General features: G+C 42.0%; 2 protein-coding genes across 4 annotated transcripts; one reads left to right on the forward strand and one right to left on the reverse strand.

Annotated features, from left to right (window-relative positions):
* Nucleotides 1-12,673: 12,673 nt before the first annotated feature.
* Nucleotides 12,674-16,391, forward strand: LOC133739278 (M phase phosphoprotein 10-like). The gene is made up of 11 exons (XM_062167019.1): nt 12,674-13,397; nt 13,507-13,556; nt 13,762-13,888; nt 14,012-14,149; nt 14,426-14,494; nt 14,592-14,633; nt 14,813-14,881; nt 15,084-15,155; nt 15,245-15,298; nt 15,437-15,578; nt 15,907-16,391. The coding sequence occupies exons 1-11, from the start codon at nt 12,774-12,776 to the stop codon at nt 15,972-15,974; spliced, it is 1,455 nt and encodes a 484-aa protein (XP_062023003.1). The 5' UTR covers nt 12,674-12,773; the 3' UTR covers nt 15,975-16,391.
* A 167-nt stretch (nt 16,392-16,558) lies between these two features.
* On the reverse strand, nt 16,559-18,567 carry LOC133739279 (uncharacterized). 3 transcript variants are annotated; one of them, XM_062167021.1, is made up of 5 exons: nt 18,391-18,567; nt 17,793-17,856; nt 17,252-17,587; nt 17,004-17,081; nt 16,559-16,921 (listed from the first exon to the last, which is right to left on the reverse strand). In XM_062167021.1, the coding sequence occupies exons 1-5, from the start codon at nt 18,433-18,435 to the stop codon at nt 16,788-16,790; spliced, it is 657 nt and encodes a 218-aa protein (XP_062023005.1). In that variant the 5' UTR covers nt 18,436-18,567; the 3' UTR covers nt 16,559-16,787. The 3 variants fall into 3 exon arrangements, with proteins under 3 accessions (XP_062023005.1, XP_062023006.1, XP_062023007.1); XM_062167022.1 differs by having other exon boundaries at nt 17,252-17,535; nt 17,759-17,856; nt 18,391-18,566; XM_062167023.1 differs by having other exon boundaries at nt 17,759-17,856; nt 18,391-18,564.
* Between the last annotated feature and the right edge of the window lie 796 nt (nt 18,568-19,363).

Raw genomic sequence — 19,363 nt, forward strand, 5'->3', positions numbered from 1 at the left:
TGCAGCAGGTATGTGTGATCTCGTCACTTTGGCAACATCAGAAAACGCATCAGGCAGAGTGTCTGCTACGTTCTGGAGCTCGATTATTCTTCGCACTTCAAGTTCGGACTGTGCGGTACGGGGATCGAGATGAGACATAGTGGGGACAGACCACGACAATTCCTGTCGTTCCTGTTGAACATCTGTGTTCTTATCTCCCCCTAACTGTTTGGCTCCAATTTTGCTGCAGCTGGTCAACAGTCTCTTTTCTGCGCAGGCGTGCCAGCACCGTTCGGGTGCGGTCGTCGGGGGTGTCCCTTGACCTGACTTCTTTCAAGCAATTGTGGACGAGGAGAGCACCAACCTCGTCGTGGGATTCTTTGTGCCTCGTGGCGAGGACTTTTACTGAGCTTCTTGAAAATCACCAATCGATACTCGATGTTGTAGATCGAGCAGAGTGAGAACCACTGGGAAATGAGGAGAACTTGCTAAAGCATGACTTTAGCTTGGCTGGGTTGCTAGGGCGTTACCCTTGCTTGGCTGGTTCCGTAACCGTTGTGGTCGCGGCACTACCGTCGGCTCCCAAGGAGACTAGGACCGAAGCACGTTGACAGAGGGTTTGGTGGCACTAATAGTCGGCTCCTGAGGAGACTAGGACTTAGAGTGTGATCACCGCTAAGAGAAAGAGAAGGAGAGGGAGAGGAGTTGCTCTTAGAGAGGTTTGCTCTAGAGAGAACTTAGATCATCTTAGAGATGTTGTTGTTGAATGTGAATGTGTCTTGGTGTTGGTGTTTGGTCGTGGTACTACAATCGGCTCTCGAGGAGACTAGGACTGAAGTATGTTGACAGAGGGTTTGGTGGCACTGAAAGTCGGCTTCTGAGAAGACTAGGACTAGGAGTGTGATCACCGCTAAGAGAAAGAGAAGGAGAGGAGTTGCTCTTAGAGAGGTTTGCTCTAGAGAGAACTTAGATCATCTTAGAGATGTTGTTGTTGAATGTGAATGTGTGTTTTAGAATGAGAAGAGAAGGTGTTTATATAGGGAAGAAAAAGAAGAGTGAAATGATGAGTGGAAGAAAAATAATGAAAGTGGAGTATGAAAGTGATTTGTAAAATATGGAAAAGATAGAGAAATGATGAAATGAAAGCAAAGCATGAAGGTGCAACAACATGGAAGTGATGATGATCTATTAAAGAGATTGTAGAAGAAAAATATATCCAAGGAAAAAGAGAGAAGCATCTAGCTTTCTTCATGTGAGTAGGAAACATGAACATGTGAATATTGAGCTGTTTTTAGGTCACTTTCTGCCCCTTTATTCCTTCAATTATTTCTCCAACAAGAATTCTGATTTTGACTATGACCTCTTCATAACAAATGTTCCACTATGAGTGTAGATCACACTGGTCAAATTTCAGAGCTTTTCATATAGTGGTTGGGCCGGAAACGCTGCTGGACCTCTTACAGGTCCAGTTTTCCAGTTTTGCTTCTGTAGAAAATTGGACTGATTGTTTGAAGGCCTTCCACTCAAAAATATCTCTGGCACTCTTCATAAGAAATGATCCTTGGGCTGTCTAGAATGGATCTGCAGAGTTTCAGCTCATTTCAAGTTCATTTGGTCAGGCGGCCGCCCCTCCTTCCTTGTCTAGCTCGGTTTCTCCTAGCCGAAGTAGGAAAATATGCTAAAGTTGACTTTTCATACTTCCATAGTAGGCTTTATTTAGCCCCTAAATATATATTTCGAGCTTGTCGACAATATATAGCTTGAGTCACTGATATTGGCTCAATTTCTCCAAGACGTGCCTTGTCAGGCCAAAATGTTTATTTTGGGTCCAAACATTGCCCCCCAGACCTTGAAGTCAAAAGGTCTTCGTCTTGACTGAAGAGGTCTTGAATCAGCACTGCTCTTATAATGTCGTTGCTCCAAAGCCACTTGTATTGGCTTGACTAAAATTACTTGAACAGTAGCCTCTCTCCCTCTTAATTATACATAGTGAACATACATATATTAATCGCCAGTCTTCCTTTGCGAACCATCCTTTGCGAGGCCATGTAATTAAAACCACTTCGCTGCCAACAATTCGCAACCCAGCTTTCGCCACAATTATTGGCAAAAATATTGAGTTGACCTCCTCCACTGCTAATACCATACTAGGCATATTAAATGCCTCTTGTATATGTGCCCAGACCAATACCAATGGCCTCTTAAGTATATTAGCAAATTCCAGCCACTATTAGGCAAGAACACAATATTTTTTTTTTTTTTTTTTTAATAGCTGAATGGGCTTAGTATTGTATAGTGTTGCCCCCCCTAGTGTTGCTAGGCATAGTGAAGAAATGATTATGGGCCTCAAAAACAGGCCTTCATGAATGGGCTTCGCGAGTGTAGGAACACTAGAATTGTCCCCGAAGGCTTATGCGAAGAGACTGGCTAATAAATTAATCCCTCAGTGTTTTGACTCCTCAGTAATTTTTGGATCGCACTAATTTTTTTTTGATAAGTAGCTGAATTCAATAAGACAATGTGAATCAAGGTTTAGACATGCAGCCCAAGTATAGTCGCCTAGACACAAATTTTCTTTCAAATCCGTTGGGCAACCTTACTGAAATGGCCAGGTGGGGGAGGGCGAACAAGAGAGGCAGAATCCATTTTGGCATGAGCTACTCCCACATAGTGGTTTAGGCCCATTTGCACGCACTTCTGGATTCAAGAAACTGTCATGAACGTTGTCCCCTTTCTAGACACCATTTCACATAGGCTATACTTACTAAGATGAGAAAGGTCATAAGTGTGAAGACAGTTCAACAAGTGTTAATAAAAGCCGCCCTTAACCTTAAGGGACCTGAACTAGGCACCAATAGGGAGTTTAGGCCAATATTAACAAAAGAGACTTCACCTATTCCGTTATGATTCACAACCCCTTACCAAATTCAACTTTTTATTTTTTATTTTATTTTTTTTTTAATGAAAAGAAAAATAGAAACGAAAAATTAACAGAAAATTAAAAGCAAAGAAAGAAAGAAGCTAGCAACACCATGTTTGGCTAACCTCTAGAAGACCACGGGGGAGGCCATCTATGCTTCATTCCAAGCTCCGATGTATCAAAATTTGTAGGGTAAAAATTCCTCCTGTGAGAGCTTGTAGGAAAAGAACAAAGATACTTCGCGTCGAAGAATTGGAAGCAATTTGGCTCGTAGGAGGAGTAATCTTGCCCCCCAAGTATCTTTGTTGGCATAGCATTAGCCACAGATTGGCCATTATAGACGACCACTTGTTGGTTTGAATTCTCATGATCAAGAGCCTCAAAAACAACAATTTGGTCGCCTAGATCATATTTAATCACCGCTTGGCTATTAGAATTTTTAAGAAATTCCTTTTGGTGATCAACAGAATGAACATGGGCTCCATCTTGCCCCCCATGCATCTGATCAGTAGCCACGTATTTGGCTTGATCAGTGGAAAAATCAGCTATATGTTCAGAGACAATTTCATTGTCAGAAAAACATTCTTGTGGACCGTCTTCTCCATGCACAACCTCTGTGTAAGGCTGTGACTCAACAGTGAGACCCTTACGTTGATTGCCACCTATAGGCAAGTTAGTCTCAGAAATGACCTCTTCGCGAGCAGGTTCTGGAATCGTGAACTCATCGAGCCGTCGACGGTCCTCCGCGAGGGCTTTACTCAGATTCTCATGGTATGCGGTAGAATTCTTTTGAAGGATATCAAGCCGCTCTTCTATGCTCGCATTCTCTGGAATGGGAATGGGCACATAGCCTTCTATCGTCGCCATGACTTCAGGAATTTCTTTTGGTAAAGAATTTCCTCTGGCATCCCAATGATGGTGAACATAAAAAGACTCTGGTGTAGTCCCACTGGGCGTGCCAAAATGTTTGGCTCCAATTTTGCTGCAGCTGGTCAACAGTCTCTTTTCTGCGCAGGCGTGCCAGCACCGTTCGGGTGCGGTCGTCGGGGGTGTCCCTTGACCTGACTTCTTTCAAGCAATTGTGGACGAGGAGAGCACCAACCTCGTCGTGGGATTCTTTGTGCCTCGTGGCGAGGACTTTTACTGAGCTTCTTGAAAATCACCAATCGATACTCGATGTTGTAGATCGAGCAGAGCGAGAACCACTGGGAAATGAGGAGAACTTGCTAAAGCGTGACTTTAGCTTGGCTGGGTTGCTAGGGCGTTACCCTTGCTTGGCTGGTTCCGTAACCGTTGTGGTCGCGGCACTACCGTCGGCTCCCAAGGAGACTAGGACCGAAGCACGTTGACAGAGGGTTTGGTGGCACTAATAGTCGGCTCCTGAGGAGACCAGGACTAGGAGTGTGATCATCGGTAAGAGAAAGAGAAAGAGAGGGAGAGGAGTTGCTCTTAGAGAGGTTTGCTCTAGAGAGAACTTAGATCATCTTAGAGATGTTGTTGTTGAATGTGAATGGGTGTTTTAGAATGAGAAGAGAAGGTGTTTATATAGGGAAGAAAAAGAAGAGTGAAATGATGAGTGGAAGAAAAATAATGAAAGTGGAGTATGAAAGTGATTTGTAAAATATGGAAAAGATAGAGAAATGATGAAATGAAAGCAAAGCATGAAGGTGCAACAACATGGAAGTGATGATGATCTATTAAAGAGATTGTAGAAGAAAAATATATCCAAGGAAAAAGAGAGAAGCATCTAGCTTTCTTCATGTGGGTAGGAAACATGAACATGTGAATATTGAGCTGTTTTTAGGTCACTTTCTGCCCCTTTATTCCTTCAATTATTTCTCCAACAAGCATTCTGATTTTGACTATGACCTCTTCATAACAAATGTTCCACTATGAGTGTAGATCACACTGGTCAAATTTCAGAGCTTTTCATATAGTGGTTGGGCCGGAAACGCTGCTGGACCTCTTACAGGTCCAGTTTTCCAGTTTTGCTTCTGTAGAAAATTGGACTGATTGTTTGAAGGCCTTCCACTCAAAAATATCTCTGGCACTCTTCATAAGAAATGATCCTTGGGCTGTCTAGAATGGATCTGCAGAGTTTCAGCTCATTTCAAGTTCATTTGGTCAGGCGGCCGCCCCTCCTTCCTTGTCTAGCTCGGTTTCTCCTAGCCGAAGTAGGAAAATATGCTAAAGTTGACTTTTCATACTTCCATAGTAGGCTTTATTTAGCCCCTAAATATATATTTCGAGCTTGTCGACAATATATAGCTTGAGTCACTGATATTGGCTCAATTTCTCCAAGACGTGCCTTGTCAGGCCAAAATGTTTATTTTGGGTCCAAACATTGCCCCCCAGACCTTGAAGTCAAAAGGTCTTCGTCTTGACTGAAGAGGTCTTGAATCAGCACTGCTCTTATAATGTCGTTGCTCCAAAGCCACTTGTATTGGCTTGACTAAAATTACTTGAACAGTAGCCTCTCTCCCTCTTAATTATACATAGTGAACATACATATATTAATCGCCAGTCTTCCTTTGCGAACCATCCTTTGCGAGGCCATGTAATTAAAACCACTTCGCTGCCAACAATTCGCAACCCAGCTTTCGCCACAATTATTGGCAAAAATATTGAGTTGACCTCCTCCACTGCTAATACCATACTAGGCATATTAAATGCCTCTTGTATATGTGCCCAGACCAATACCAATGGCCTCTTAAGTATATTAGCAAATTCCAGCCACTATTAGGCAAGAACACAATATTTTTTTTTTTTTTTTTTTAATAGCTGAATGGGCTTAGTATTGTATAGTGTTGCCCCCCCTAGTGTTGCTAGGCATAGTGAAGAAATGATTATGGGCCTCAAAAACAGGCCTTCATGAATGGGCTTCGCGAGTGTAGGAACACTAGAATTGTCCCCGAAGGCTTATGCGAAGAGACTGGCTAATAAATTAATCCCTCAGTGTTTTGACTCCTCAGTAATTTTTGGATCGCACTAATTTTTTTTTGATAAGTAGCTGAATTCAATAAGACAATGTGAATCAAGGTTTAGACATGCAGCCCAAGTATAGTCGCCTAGACACAAATTTTCTTTCAAATCCGTTGGGCAACCTTACTGAAATGGCCAGGTGGGGGAGGGCGAACAAGAGAGGCAGAATCCATTTTGGCATGAGCTACTCCCACATAGTGGTTTAGGCCCATTTGCACGCACTTCTGGATTCAAGAAACTGTCATGAACGTTGTCCCCTTTCTAGACACCATTTCACATAGGCTATACTTACTAAGATGAGAAAGGTCATAAGTGTGAAGACAGTTCAACAAGTGTTAATAAAAGCCGCCCTTAACCTTAAGGGACCTGAACTAGGCACCAATAGGGAGTTTAGGCCAATATTAACAAAAGAGACTTCACCTATTCCGTTATGATTCACAACCCCTTACCAAATTCAACTTTTTATTTTTTATTTTATTTTTTTTTTAATGAAAAGAAAAATAGAAACGAAAAATTAACAGAAAATTAAAAGCAAAGAAAGAAAGAAGCTAGCAACACCATGTTTGGCTAACCTCTAGAAGACCACGGGGGAGGCCATCTATGCTTCATTCCAAGCTCCGATGTATCAAAATTTGTAGGGTAAAAATTCCTCCTGTGAGAGCTTGTAGGAAAAGAACAAAGATACTTCGCGTCGAAGAATTGGAAGCAATTTGGCTCGTAGGAGGAGTAATCTTGCCCCCCAAGTATCTTTGTTGGCATAGCATTAGCCACAGATTGGCCATTATAGACGACCACTTGTTGGTTTGAATTCTCATGATCAAGAGCCTCAAAAACAACAATTTGGTCGCCTAGATCATATTTAATCACCGCTTGGCTATTAGAATTTTTAAGAAATTCCTTTTGGTGATCAACAGAATGAACATGGGCTCCATCTTGCCCCCCATGCATCTGATCAGTAGCCACGTATTTGGCTTGATCAGTGGAAAAATCAGCTATATGTTCAGAGACAATTTCATTGTCAGAAAAACATTCTTGTGGACCGTCTTCTCCATGCACAACCTCTGTGTAAGGCTGTGACTCAACAGTGAGACCCTTACGTTGATTGCCACCTATAGGCAAGTTAGTCTCAGAAATGACCTCTTCGCGAGCAGGTTCTGGAATCGTGAACTCATCGAGCCGTCGACGGTCCTCCGCGAGGGCTTTACTCAGATTCTCATGGTATGCGGTAGAATTCTTTTGAAGGATATCAAGCCGCTCTTCTATGCTCGCATTCTCTGGAATGGGAATGGGCACATAGCCTTCTATCGTCGCCATGACTTCAGGAATTTCTTTTGGTAAAGAATTTCCTCTGGCATCCCAATGATGGTGAACATAAAAAGACTCTGGTGTAGTCCCACTGGGCGTGCCAAAATGTTTGGCTCCAATTTTGCTGCAGCTGGTCAACAGTCTCTTTTCTGCGCAGGCGTGCCAGCACCGTTCGGGTGCGGTCGTCGGGGGTGTCCCTTGACCTGACTTCTTTCAAGCAATTGTGGACGAGGAGAGCACCAACCTCGTCGTGGGATTCTTTGTGCCTCGTGGCGAGGACTTTTACTGAGCTTCTTGAAAATCACCAATCGATACTCGATGTTGTAGATCGAGCAGAGCGAGAACCACTGGGAAATGAGGAGAACTTGCTAAAGCGTGACTTTAGCTTGGCTGGGTTGCTAGGGCGTTACCCTTGCTTGGCTGGTTCCGTAACCGTTGTGGTCGCGGCACTACCGTCGGCTCCCAAGGAGACTAGGACCGAAGCACGTTGACAGAGGGTTTGGTGGCACTAATAGTCGGCTCCTGAGGAGACCAGGACTAGGAGTGTGATCATCGGTAAGAGAAAGAGAAAGAGAGGGAGAGGAGTTGCTCTTAGAGAGGTTTGCTCTAGAGAGAACTTAGATCATCTTAGAGATGTTGTTGTTGAATGTGAATGGGTGTTTTAGAATGAGAAGAGAAGGTGTTTATATAGGGAAGAAAAAGAAGAGTGAAATGATGAGTGGAAGAAAAATAATGAAAGTGGAGTATGAAAGTGATTTGTAAAATATGGAAAAGATAGAGAAATGATGAAATGAAAGCAAAGCATGAAGGTGCAACAACATGGAAGTGATGATGATCTATTAAAGAGATTGTAGAAGAAAAATATATCCAAGGAAAAAGAGAGAAGCATCTAGCTTTCTTCATGTGGGTAGGAAACATGAACATGTGAATATTGAGCTGTTTTTAGGTCACTTTCTGCCCCTTTATTCCTTCAATTATTTCTCCAACAAGCATTCTGATTTTGACTATGACCTCTTCATAACAAATGTTCCACTATGAGTGTAGATCACACTGGTCAAATTTCAGAGCTTTTCATATAGTGGTTGGGCCGGAAACGCTGCTGGACCTCTTACAGGTCCAGTTTTCCAGTTTTGCTTCTGTAGAAAATTGAACTGATTGTTTGAAGGCCTTCCACTCAAAAATATCTCTGGCACTCTTCATAAGAAATGATCCTTGGGCTGTCTAGAATGGATCTGCAGAGTTTCAGCTCATTTCAAGTTCATTTGGTCAGGCGGCCGCCCCTCCTTCCTTGTCTAGCTCGGTTTCTCCTAGCCAAAGTAGGAAAATATGCTAAAGTTGACTTTTCATACTTCCATAGTAGGCTTTATTTAGCCCCTAAATATATATTTCGAGCTTGTCGACAATATATAGCTTGAGCCACTGATATTGGCTCAATTTCTCCAAGACGTGCCTTGTCAGGCCAAAATGTTTATTTTGGGTCCAAACACTAACGATGGGAAGACCGTCTCATCAAAGTGACAATCCGCAAATCTAGCGGTAAAGAGATCGCTTGTCAAGGGTTCAAGATAGCGGACAATAGTTGGAGATTCATAGCCAACATAGATGCCCATTCGTCGTTGTGGACCCATCTTAGTACGCTGTGGCGGCGTAATAGGCACATAGATGGCACACCCAAAAATGCGTAAATGCGAGATATCAGGCTCGTACCCAGTCACTAGCTGTAACGCAGAGTAAGATTGGGTTGCAGTGGGTCGTAGACGAATTAGCGTCGCTGCATGCAATATTGCATATCCCCAAGCAGAAACAGGGAGATTGGTGCGCATAACCAATGTCCGTGCTATCATATGTAGTCGTTTGATAGCGGCTTCTGCGAGACCATTTTGGGTATGAACATGGGGAACTGGATGTTCTACATCAATCCCCAGTGACATGCAATAGTCATCGAACGTTTTCGATGTAAACTCCCCAGCATTATCAAGTCGAATTGACTTAATTGGATGGTCAGGGTAGTGAGCCCGTAGACGGATGATCTGGGTAAGGAGTTTAGCATAAGCATCATTTCGAGTGGACAACAACGCGACATGTGACCAGCGTGTCGACGCATCAACCAATACCATAAAGTATTTAAAAGGTCCGCATGATGGTTGGATTGGTCCACAGATATCCCCTTGGATTCTCTGTAAGAACGGAATGAGTATTTTAGGATCCTTTGCGTAGGACGGTCTCGGTCCTAATTTCCCGAAGGAACAGGCTTTGCAAAATGAGCGAGGGGCCTTAGAAGTAACCAATGAGGATTTTGGTTGGGTCTGAGCGTCTGTGGCGCTATTAGAAGCAAAGTGTGTGACTACATCTCCCAATATGGTTTGTGCGGCGTCATGGCCACTAGGAGGAGCAACCATGGCGTCATGCTCATGGTTGGCGCCATTGATGGCGTCATCACTAGGGACAGGGGCGGCCTTTCGGCGGCCCAAGACAGCAGCAGCGCCAGAAGCTGCAATTTTTGCGGTCTTGCTAAGTCCTTGAATCAATTTTTGATTCTTGCTTCTTCTCACTCTGAAGAAAGGATGCCCGTGTGAAGTCTTAAGTATACGGAGCATCATATCACGACCAAGATGTCCTAGTCGGTCATGCCAAAGCCAATATGTGTCTGAATCCAAGAGATATTCTCTTATGACATTATTGGATTCAATTGGTCAAATGGTAGTGACATAAAGTCCACTAGTTTGACACATAAGCTTCTCTAAGATGCGCTTTCGTCCGCAATCATTAGAGGTAATGCAAAGGAACGCTTTTCCGTTCTCATATATTATGCGTTTCCGCATGGAATCCGTTGGCTCTTATATCTTTGAAGCTCAATAAGGTTCGATTTGCCTTAGGAGCGTAGAGAGCTTCAGTGACTTTAATCAAGGTGCCATTCGGCAATAGGAATTGGGCAATTCCATGTCCTTGAACTAAACCTGATGGCCCAGCCATCGTAGTCACAGAGGAATATGTAGGCAACATCTCTAAGAATAATTGCCTATGTCGAAGAATGGTGTGCGTAGTCGCACTATCCGCAAGACATTGAAGTTCATCCATTCCTTGAAAAGAAAAGCTCATAATTAAAAAGGAGTCATAAAGAAAAGAACTCAACTTTTATTAATAAGCCAAACGGAATTACATCATCGTTTCTTTAACCAAAGAAAATCTAATCCAATAAATATGGCAATTGCCTACATGTCTTGGAAAATAAAAAGACTTAATCAAAATCGCCAGTTTCTGGGTCTTGATCCTTGTAGTCTTCCACCCTTAGATCGAGATCGCCATCTTGATCTTCTTGTTCCATGTAATTTGCCTCCCTTGCTTCACGATACGTCTTGTATGCGTTTGCAACATTCTGGGATGCAGTACACTTCTTTGCCCAATGTCCACTTGATCCACATCGAAGACAAACATCTTTATGGTCAGGCTCCCTTGATCGAGGTGCTTTTAGTGCATGATTTGGACGCCTATTACTCTTGGTGGCGTCACCACCATAGCCGGAGGCTCCGCCTCTCTCTCTCTTCACACGCTGACCTCCACGGTTCCGTGCACGCCTCTCTTGGCGATTTCCTTCCTCTTTAGGGCGAGAATATGGACCAGAACGTCCAGAATTGTCCCTACTCTTAGGGTTTCGCTCCTTGCGTCCTCCCTTGGGGGCGCGACTATAGTTAGACTCCGGAATAGACTTAGTTCCCACGGGTCTAGCATTATAGTTCTTCACAAGAATATTGTCGTGCTTTTCAGCTACGTTCATGGCGCCAATGAGCTCATGAAATCTTGTGATACGTCCTGCTTTCACATCAATCCGATAATTCTTTGAAATCATCAGGGCAGAGACGGGGAAGGTAGAGAGAGTCTTCTCGATCAACATCGTATCAGTTATGGCTTGGCCACAAAACTCCATCAGAGACTTGATACGAAGAGCTTCCGAGTTATAATCAAGCACAGACTTGAAATCACAAAAGCGGAGGCTATGCCATCGCACTTCTAAATCAGGAAGCAGGGAGTCACGAACGTTGCCAAATCGCTGCTCAAGTTCTACCCATAGCTTTCTTGGGTCTTCCTCATTGAGGTATTCACTTTGGAGCGCGTCATTCATGTGCCTTGTCATGAGAATGATGGCTTTAGCTTGTTTTGCTTCAACAGCATTAGCTTGCTCAATGGAGAGCACGTTCTGACTAGGCTCTTGGATGGCTTCCAGAAGTCCATCAGCCTTAAGATGTTGGCGCACATCTCGGACCCACCTATGGTATCCAGCGCCAGTTGTCTCCAGTGGAACAAAGTTCAACTTGTTCAGGTTACTCATCCTGAAAAACAACACAAGATTAGGGTTAGTTTCGGAGCGAAAAAGGCTACCACGAAAAACTATTAAATTTCTGAGCGTAGTCGCTTCCAAGAAATTAGGGATTTTCTGAGCGTAGTCGCTACCAAGAAAATCCGATTCCAAGAGGGGTTTTGGATTAGATCGAAACAACGATGTATGTGGTCGATCGTTTTCTTCTCAACAAACTCTAAGTTTGGAGGACTCTACAAGCTCCAAGCTTGGAGTGAGCACGAACCCCCAACAGTTCGGCTTTTGGTCTCCCCTATGAAGAAGAAAGGGGGGTAGAAGAAGGGATGTTGGAAGTCCCCGAGAAAAAGAAGAAGAAATTGAAAAACTTCAAAAACGGGAACTTTTAGAAAAGTTTACCTTGAAAAGATGCTGGAATTTTTTTTTCCGGAGAAGTTGTTGGCTGGGCTGTGCAGTGATACTGCAGGATCGCTGCGAGGATGTCGCGAGGACGCTGCGGAGATGCTGCGAGGACTGTTGCGGGGCCGCTGCGGGGATGCGATTGCTGCGGGGATGTCGCGAGGCCGCGAGGATGCTGCGGGATGCCGCGAGGACTGTTGCGGGGCCGCTGCGAGGATAGTTGCGGGGATGCCGCGAGGACAGTTGCGGGGATGCTGTGGAGATGCCGCGGGGCCGCTGGTGAGTCGCGGTCGCGAGGGCAGGCGAGCGCACGCGAAGGTAGAACGCAAGCAGGGCTTGCGGGCGCTACAGGGGCAGCGAGGCTAACCTGGTAGGGTTAAAGCTGAGTTGCGCTGCGGGGGCAGTAGTAGCGCAGGCAAGGCAAATCTGGTGGAGCTTGATCAATTTCTGGGGTTTTGGTTTCTAAAGCTAGGGTTAGGGCTCGTGCTGATAATGTGTTGTAGAGAAACTGAATTTGAGATAAATTTGCTGTATATTCTCATTGATAATAGGGGCCTCTTTATATAGAGGATTACAATGCATAGAATCTCAATCATACAAGGAAAGTAATCGTACATTGAATAGGAATCTAGATCCTTCTAATTTAACCCTATTACCACTAGGTCAAGTAATCTAGAGTTTGGGCCAAACACAAATTAGGGTTATCCTTAAACAAAAAATAAATAAAAGTAAAAAAACCAGAAGCCTATTATACTTCAGTTAATAGTTACATAGTAGAGTTCAACCCGCCCAATCTAAAACCCTAAACCCCCCAAACACAGGAACAAAATCTGAGAGAAACCAGAACACAACCCCCAGCTCGAACGCCGCTCAATCATGGCGGCCGGTAGCGAAGCTCTGAACTCCGTTAAAGCGACGGAGCCAACGCAGTGGCTGGCGCCTAGCCCCGACCTCTCTGAAAAGGCTCGAGCCGCATTGAAGAACCTCTTCTCCTCCATCAGGCCGTTCACGCCGAAATCGCCTTTCGATCAGCTCCTGGTGGACGGCTTCGACGCCGAGCAGATATGGCAGCAAATCGATATCCAATCCCAGCCGCTCATCTCGAGCCTCCGCCGCGAATTGAAGCGGTACGAGAAGAATCCGGCGGAGATCAAGAAGCTGAAGGTGGTTGTGGACGGAGAGGAGAAGGTTCTGGAAGCTGAGAAGGAGGAGGACGGCGAGGAATTCGATGAGGATTTGGAGGAATCTGATGATGACGTGGCGGAAGAAGAAGAAGAAGAAGACGAAGATGAGGAGGAGGAGGAGGAGGAAGAAGAAAAGGTAGAAGAAGAAGATGAAGAAGAACAAGGTGGAGGCAACAATGAAATTGAGGACGGTTTCTTTAATATAAAGGCTTTAGGGAAGTATTTGAAGGCTACAGAAGCAGAGGAATATGAGAACGACAAGGAGGATGAAGAAGAAGATGGTGAAGGTAAGGAGGAAGAGGATGATGCTCAGGAGGTGAGGCTGGTTTTTTATTTAAATGGTTTTGGTTTAAGAATTTTGCTGATTTTGAAATTTGAAGCTTTAATTTTTGGGTTGTTAATTCAAATTCCTTTTGCCTGTTTAGCTCATGAATCTAGGGGAAGCTGAGGACGACGGGGATGGCAAGGATGCAAGGTACTGCATTCATTCAGTTACTTGGGTTCTGCAATTAGTGATTGATTACAAAAACATTGTTCATGTATATTTGTTTGTTTGATTATAAGGTGTTTCGGGTTGTTTCTTTTCATTTCGTTTGTTTTGCTTTTGATTAATCAGCGTTACAACGTGTGTCTGTGTGTATCTGCATTGGTATATGCTTGACTCTGCATTTGTGCTACAGATATGAAGACTTCTTTGGGAAAAAGGAACTTTCTACCCATGAAAAGCAGCAACTGAAACTTAAGTCCGAAATAGAGCAGAGGGAAAAAGCAAATATGGACCCCAAAACTTGGACCATGCGGGGAGAGGTACGTTGTTTCTCATTTCTTTTATTTTACTTTTGACACTAATTGACACTATTGTAACTTCAATTATCTAGTGAAATACATGAGTCTTTAAATGGATTACACATTAGTTTTGGCTTTGGACAGGTAACTGCAACAAAAAGGCCACCGAACAGTGCGTTAGAAGTTGATCTAGATTTTGAACACAATGTTAGACCCGCCCCTCCGATCACAGAGGAGGTTACAGTAGCAGTTGAGGATATGATCCGGAAAAGGATTGAGCAGGTAAACAACATTTTTGATAGATACATTCCAGAAATGTGCTTTCATGTGATCAGTTCAAAGTTCAGTTATTTATTGTTTTCGGTCTTTTGATCAATCACTTATATACAGGGAACTTTTTGGTATGTTGTATGGACCACTATAAATTAGAGAAGAAAAATCCTCATTCTGTGATTGTTTGACTTGTATAGTTGTATTGTTGTTTGTTTTTTCAACTTCCTCTTTTTTCTTTTTTAAGTGGATCATGACGGGTCATAAAATGGATCTTGTGTTATATAGGAACTTTTTGATGATGTTCAAAGGGCTCCTGCTTTACCTACTAAGGCACCAAGAGAAAGAAAGGAGATGGTAAGCTTTATTCTATAATACCTTTGGAGTCTAATTATGGTATGTTGTAGAAACATTAACTTCCTCAATGTCTAATCTTTCTTTGTTTGATATATAGGATGAGAATAAGAGCAAGAAAGGACTGGCTGAAGATTATGAGGTATGTATCTTCAATGCATCACTTGGTTCACTTCACCAACATGCTTTTGTCCCCTTGAGTTGGATTTCTTTCTTTCTTTCTTAGGATCTATATGTTATATTCAGAAGTTGTTTTCCTATGTTAGTATGTTCAGTTGCGAGGATAAAGTATTGAGTAGCTATTTTATCTACCTTCTGCAGCAAGAGTATCTTCAAAAGATGAATGCAGATTCTGGCCCGTTGTCATCCAAAGACAAGCAGAAGAATGAGGTTCATGTTTTAATTTTTGTTGTTTCTATTCTGCTATGATTTTATGTTTCTTTGTAATACATAGAACTTTAATCTCCTTGTATACACAAATATATGCATACCTTCATGAGTTTTTTTTTCCTGAGGTTTTGTCTTATGTGTTCATCCTTCTGCTTCATAAAAGTGCTGATTCATTAGCCTTGTGGTGTATATCATTGATCAGGCAGAAATGCTGTTCAGGAAACTTTGCTTGAAGTTGGATGCTCTTTCTCATTTCCACTTCACTCCAAAACCCGTATGCTTCTCAACATAAGTGTTATCTATGATTGCGAAAGTTAATTTCTCTCTTTGGTATTTACTTGTTATCTGCTATCTGTGGGATAGGTTATTGAGGATATGTCTATACAAGATAATGTCCCTGCTCTAGTTATGGAAGAGGTAATGTGATCCTTACCTTCTCCTCCTTTTTAACTGTTATTTTGTTTTTCTTTTTTCCTTTGGGAGTATCATTTTTACTACCCTGAAGTCTGAAATAGACAATCATGCTCAAGTGTGTGACGTGTCTTCGTTGGACAGATTGCACCTGTGGCGGTCTCTGATGCAGCAATGCTAGCTCCTGAGGAAGTATTTTCGGGCAAAGGTGATATTAAAGAAGAAGCAGAACTTACACAGGCGGAGAGAAAAAGGAGGAGAGCTAACAAGAAAAGGAAATTTAAAGGTAAGTTTGAACAAGAAAAGTTGTATTGTCCACTTCTTTTATCTCTCTTATCATTTAGAAAGGTGGTAAGAAGGAGTTAAGTATCCTTCTTGGGGCCAGAACCATTAGAGGTATTCTTGCTGCCTTAAGTTGCCATACATTGGCTATTGTTAACAAGTGTTCAACCATTTTTTTGGCCAGATGTAGATCTGGAATATTATTTGATTCTGTTTCTACTTTTGGTTGTTTTACTCATGTCATGCCTATTTTCTTTTACATCCCGCCTTTGTGTTCATATGATTAAGATACCAATATCTGCATCAAGTACTGATTCTGGACATCATTACAGCTGTGACAGCAAAAAGGATGGCAAAGAAGCCACGAGACAGCAACAAGGACAGCATCGAAGCCATATGACAGTGAGGTGCAATCAGAAAATGATGGCAGTTTTGCAAGATAATTTGATTTAATCTTGGCCGCAATACAATGACTGCAAGGAAGAGCACTGATGTTGGTTGGAAGAGAGTTCATCTTGAAGATCACACTTGCTCAGTCCTTGCTCACCCTTCCGAGTCAAGGAATATGAAAATGTGTGAAAATGATTCAAGGAAATTTTAGTTGACCCTAATTTTTATTTGATTTATTTTTACAACTTCTCGGATATAAAATTTTTGGTAGATAGTCTGTTGTCTTGAGGTCATATAAATCAAAGGAAGTGAGTTACTATAATCAATGTTGTATACTTTTGCTTGTGATGTGCCGATCTGACTTTTGTAGTTCTTTTGTTTACTGAAATCAACAATCAAAATCGATTGTTTCCAACAATAATTTTCATTTGGAATCTGATTAGATCCTCGTCAGTGACTGTTATGAAATCCTTTGTTTTCTGTTTGAGTAAAGGTCAACATAAATAAGATCAGACAACAATAAGCAGAATGTCCAGGAGGAATTCAAAGCTAATTCTGGCGTGGTGGAACATTGCTATGTTATATGAAAAGATATGGCAAAATACTCGGGGCCGGAACAACTTTTGATATCAAACATTCAAAAACATCCTTGCTTGTTACTAGGTGCTGTTATTTCTCAGTATCCAAGGCCACCCTGGAAGATGTATAAAATACAATGAGAAAGGCAATACAAAATCCTGCCATAGTCCAGTTCATCTTACTATCTCGAGTCTTCATATTCCTCTCTTTGCATACATTGATGGAGTTCACCCTCAAAATTGTTCTATTTATTCAAATTTTCTTCAAGCCTCTCAATGGCAGCACCAACACCACTCTTTGCTTCTCTTTGATCTGAATTAGGATGCGCAGCAGGATTCCCTTCATTTGCTATCTGCACCAGCTTCAAGTGTGCCCACCCTGCCACAAATTGCATCAAAAGGTTAGCAGCATAGGATTGTTTGAGACATGTGTAAGAGAAGCAACAGGTAGAATGTATTACCAATTGGGAAACCAATGACTGCTCCAAGGATCGAACCCAGTAACATATTTCTTGCACGCCATTGTAATGATCCTGGCACTAGATAAATTAGAAACAAAATGTGAGATAACAAGTATTCTGAAATTCATCAATTATTTGCACATTTTTAGGCTTTAAACATTAACTTCAGAAGTTGATACTTAAAAACATGTCCAATAACTACAACAGCAGTCAGTAAATTCGCCCGAATAGTATGAAATAACTCATACATAATAGCCCAAATGTCGCAGCCGTGGCTGAACCAGCTCCCACAATATTGAAAACATCTTGCACACCCCTTTTCTCAGCAAGCATATTTTGTAAACCATAAAAGGTAGCAGTGAACAATCCAAGACGCACTCCACCAACTATTGAGCCCCACGTGACTCGAATGAACCGTTTCTCCATTGCATCTCTCATCAAACGATATTGCTCATGCTTGTCTGGTGTGCTCCCAAGCTTCAACATTACTTCAGCATCCTTGCTCTGGCAAAAGAAGCAGACTTCCTCACAACTTTGAGAATATAAAGTTGAAACGTAGCCACAAAAGTAGAACATCGATTTAACTGAGTAAATAGTCAATATCAACAATCCACCATGAACTCATTAAGGAAGAAGCCGAAGACAAAGCTACTTTATCATGTTGTGCACATCCAATCTTTTGGAGGATTAAGATAATAACCAAACATATCAACCAATCATGATTTACTACAAAGAGTCAAGTAAAAGAAACTCACAACCGAAGCAGATGCCTCCTTGCTACCCCCGTACCTGCAAATACTCCGGCGACAGTTGCTGTTCCCCAGTTGACAGTTCCAGCTAGTTTCGGAGAATGCTGATTCAAAATAGACAATGTTATTCTCTAGATACAAACAGTAATGCATTTTTACTTATGCTTACAAATGTTCCGATGCCCATGCTAAAACTCTTTCCTAAACAATGTTGTAACGTGCAAGGAGATCAGATACTGGCCAGATTATATCACAGAAAAACAAGCCCCTCCATTTCTGATAACAGTGAACAAATGAACACCAACAATGAAACGCTTAATGCGTTCGAACGCATGCGGGGTTGGGCTAGCAGGCATTTCATCAAACACATGGTGGGCAATTCGAATTCAATGGAAAACCCAAGTTTCAGATACATATATAACACCAAAAACCCAAGTTTCTAAATCCCAGACTTAACAATTTAGCGGACCCAATGAAACAAGTGCCTCTAAAACCCTAAACCCGACCATGGGACTAAAACGATTAATTGAATCTCCCCAAAATCAATTTCTAATTACTGGGTTGTATATAAGAATAGCAAACGAGTCAACGTTTGGTGAACATTTCAAAAAGCAAAGAGAGCAGAGATGATCCATTACTTTTGATACAATTTCTTCTGATTTCTCCCCAGCTTCCATTGTCATATGGTATATGGGCTCTGCACGCGACCCACCCAATGTCGTATTTGTTTCAAAGAAAACTAGTGTTCTTTGTTGAAGGTGAAGGAGGGTTTTTGTGGGCAATCAAATAGAGGACCCGACCCGACCCGCCATCGCCACTTCTCATTTCTCATTTCTCAGTGAGGTGGCACGTGGGAACTTCCAAGTGAAAATGAGGTAAGGGTGTACCACGTGGCGTAGAAACTGTCTTCCCAATTTTGATAAAAAAAAAATTAAAAAATAAAAACACTTTTTTCCTATTTCTTCTTTCTGTCCTAAAAATAAAAAATTGGTAAATTGTTTCAAGTTTGGATTTCCCACTTTTTCGTCCTGTATTGATTGATTAGTGAACAATTGAAGTCTCTTTATAGTGTTTAGTGGTTGTTTATAACATCGTTCAACATTTAGATTGATACAAACACTCTACATAATGTTTGATGGTTATTTGCTAATCAGTTCAATTTTTAGATTCATAATTTCATGAAGTGTTAGTCGACCATCAAATATAATTAAGATGTTTTGTATTCGGCATACTATATGTGTTCCTTGAAAAGTCAAGTGAGCAAATTAGATGAGTATCTTATAATTTTGAAAACAGAGGAAAAGAGATAAACAACTATAGACACAATGCAAATGCAATCTTCCACTAGGGGAATTGGTAAAACCATATGCAAATGTTCACTTTTGCTTTTCATTTTAGATTAGACAGCGGTATCAGTCCTGTTGATTTAGTAGTCAGAGAGAAGTAGAGAAGCAAGAACGACAGAAACATAAAGCAAAGCCATGAGCATCATTAATTTCATGCAATTTTTATTGCCCTGCAGTACCAAAAAGCATCCTAAAGCTTAATGCAGGAATTTCAAAAGCTACCCTAATGATATTAAAACTTCTCCAACCAAAAAGAGAAGCCAAA

Source organism: Rosa rugosa, chromosome 3 (genome assembly GCF_958449725.1).
Source record: "Rosa rugosa chromosome 3, drRosRugo1.1, whole genome shotgun sequence".
Lineage (NCBI taxonomy): Eukaryota > Viridiplantae > Streptophyta > Magnoliopsida > Rosales > Rosaceae > Rosa > Rosa rugosa.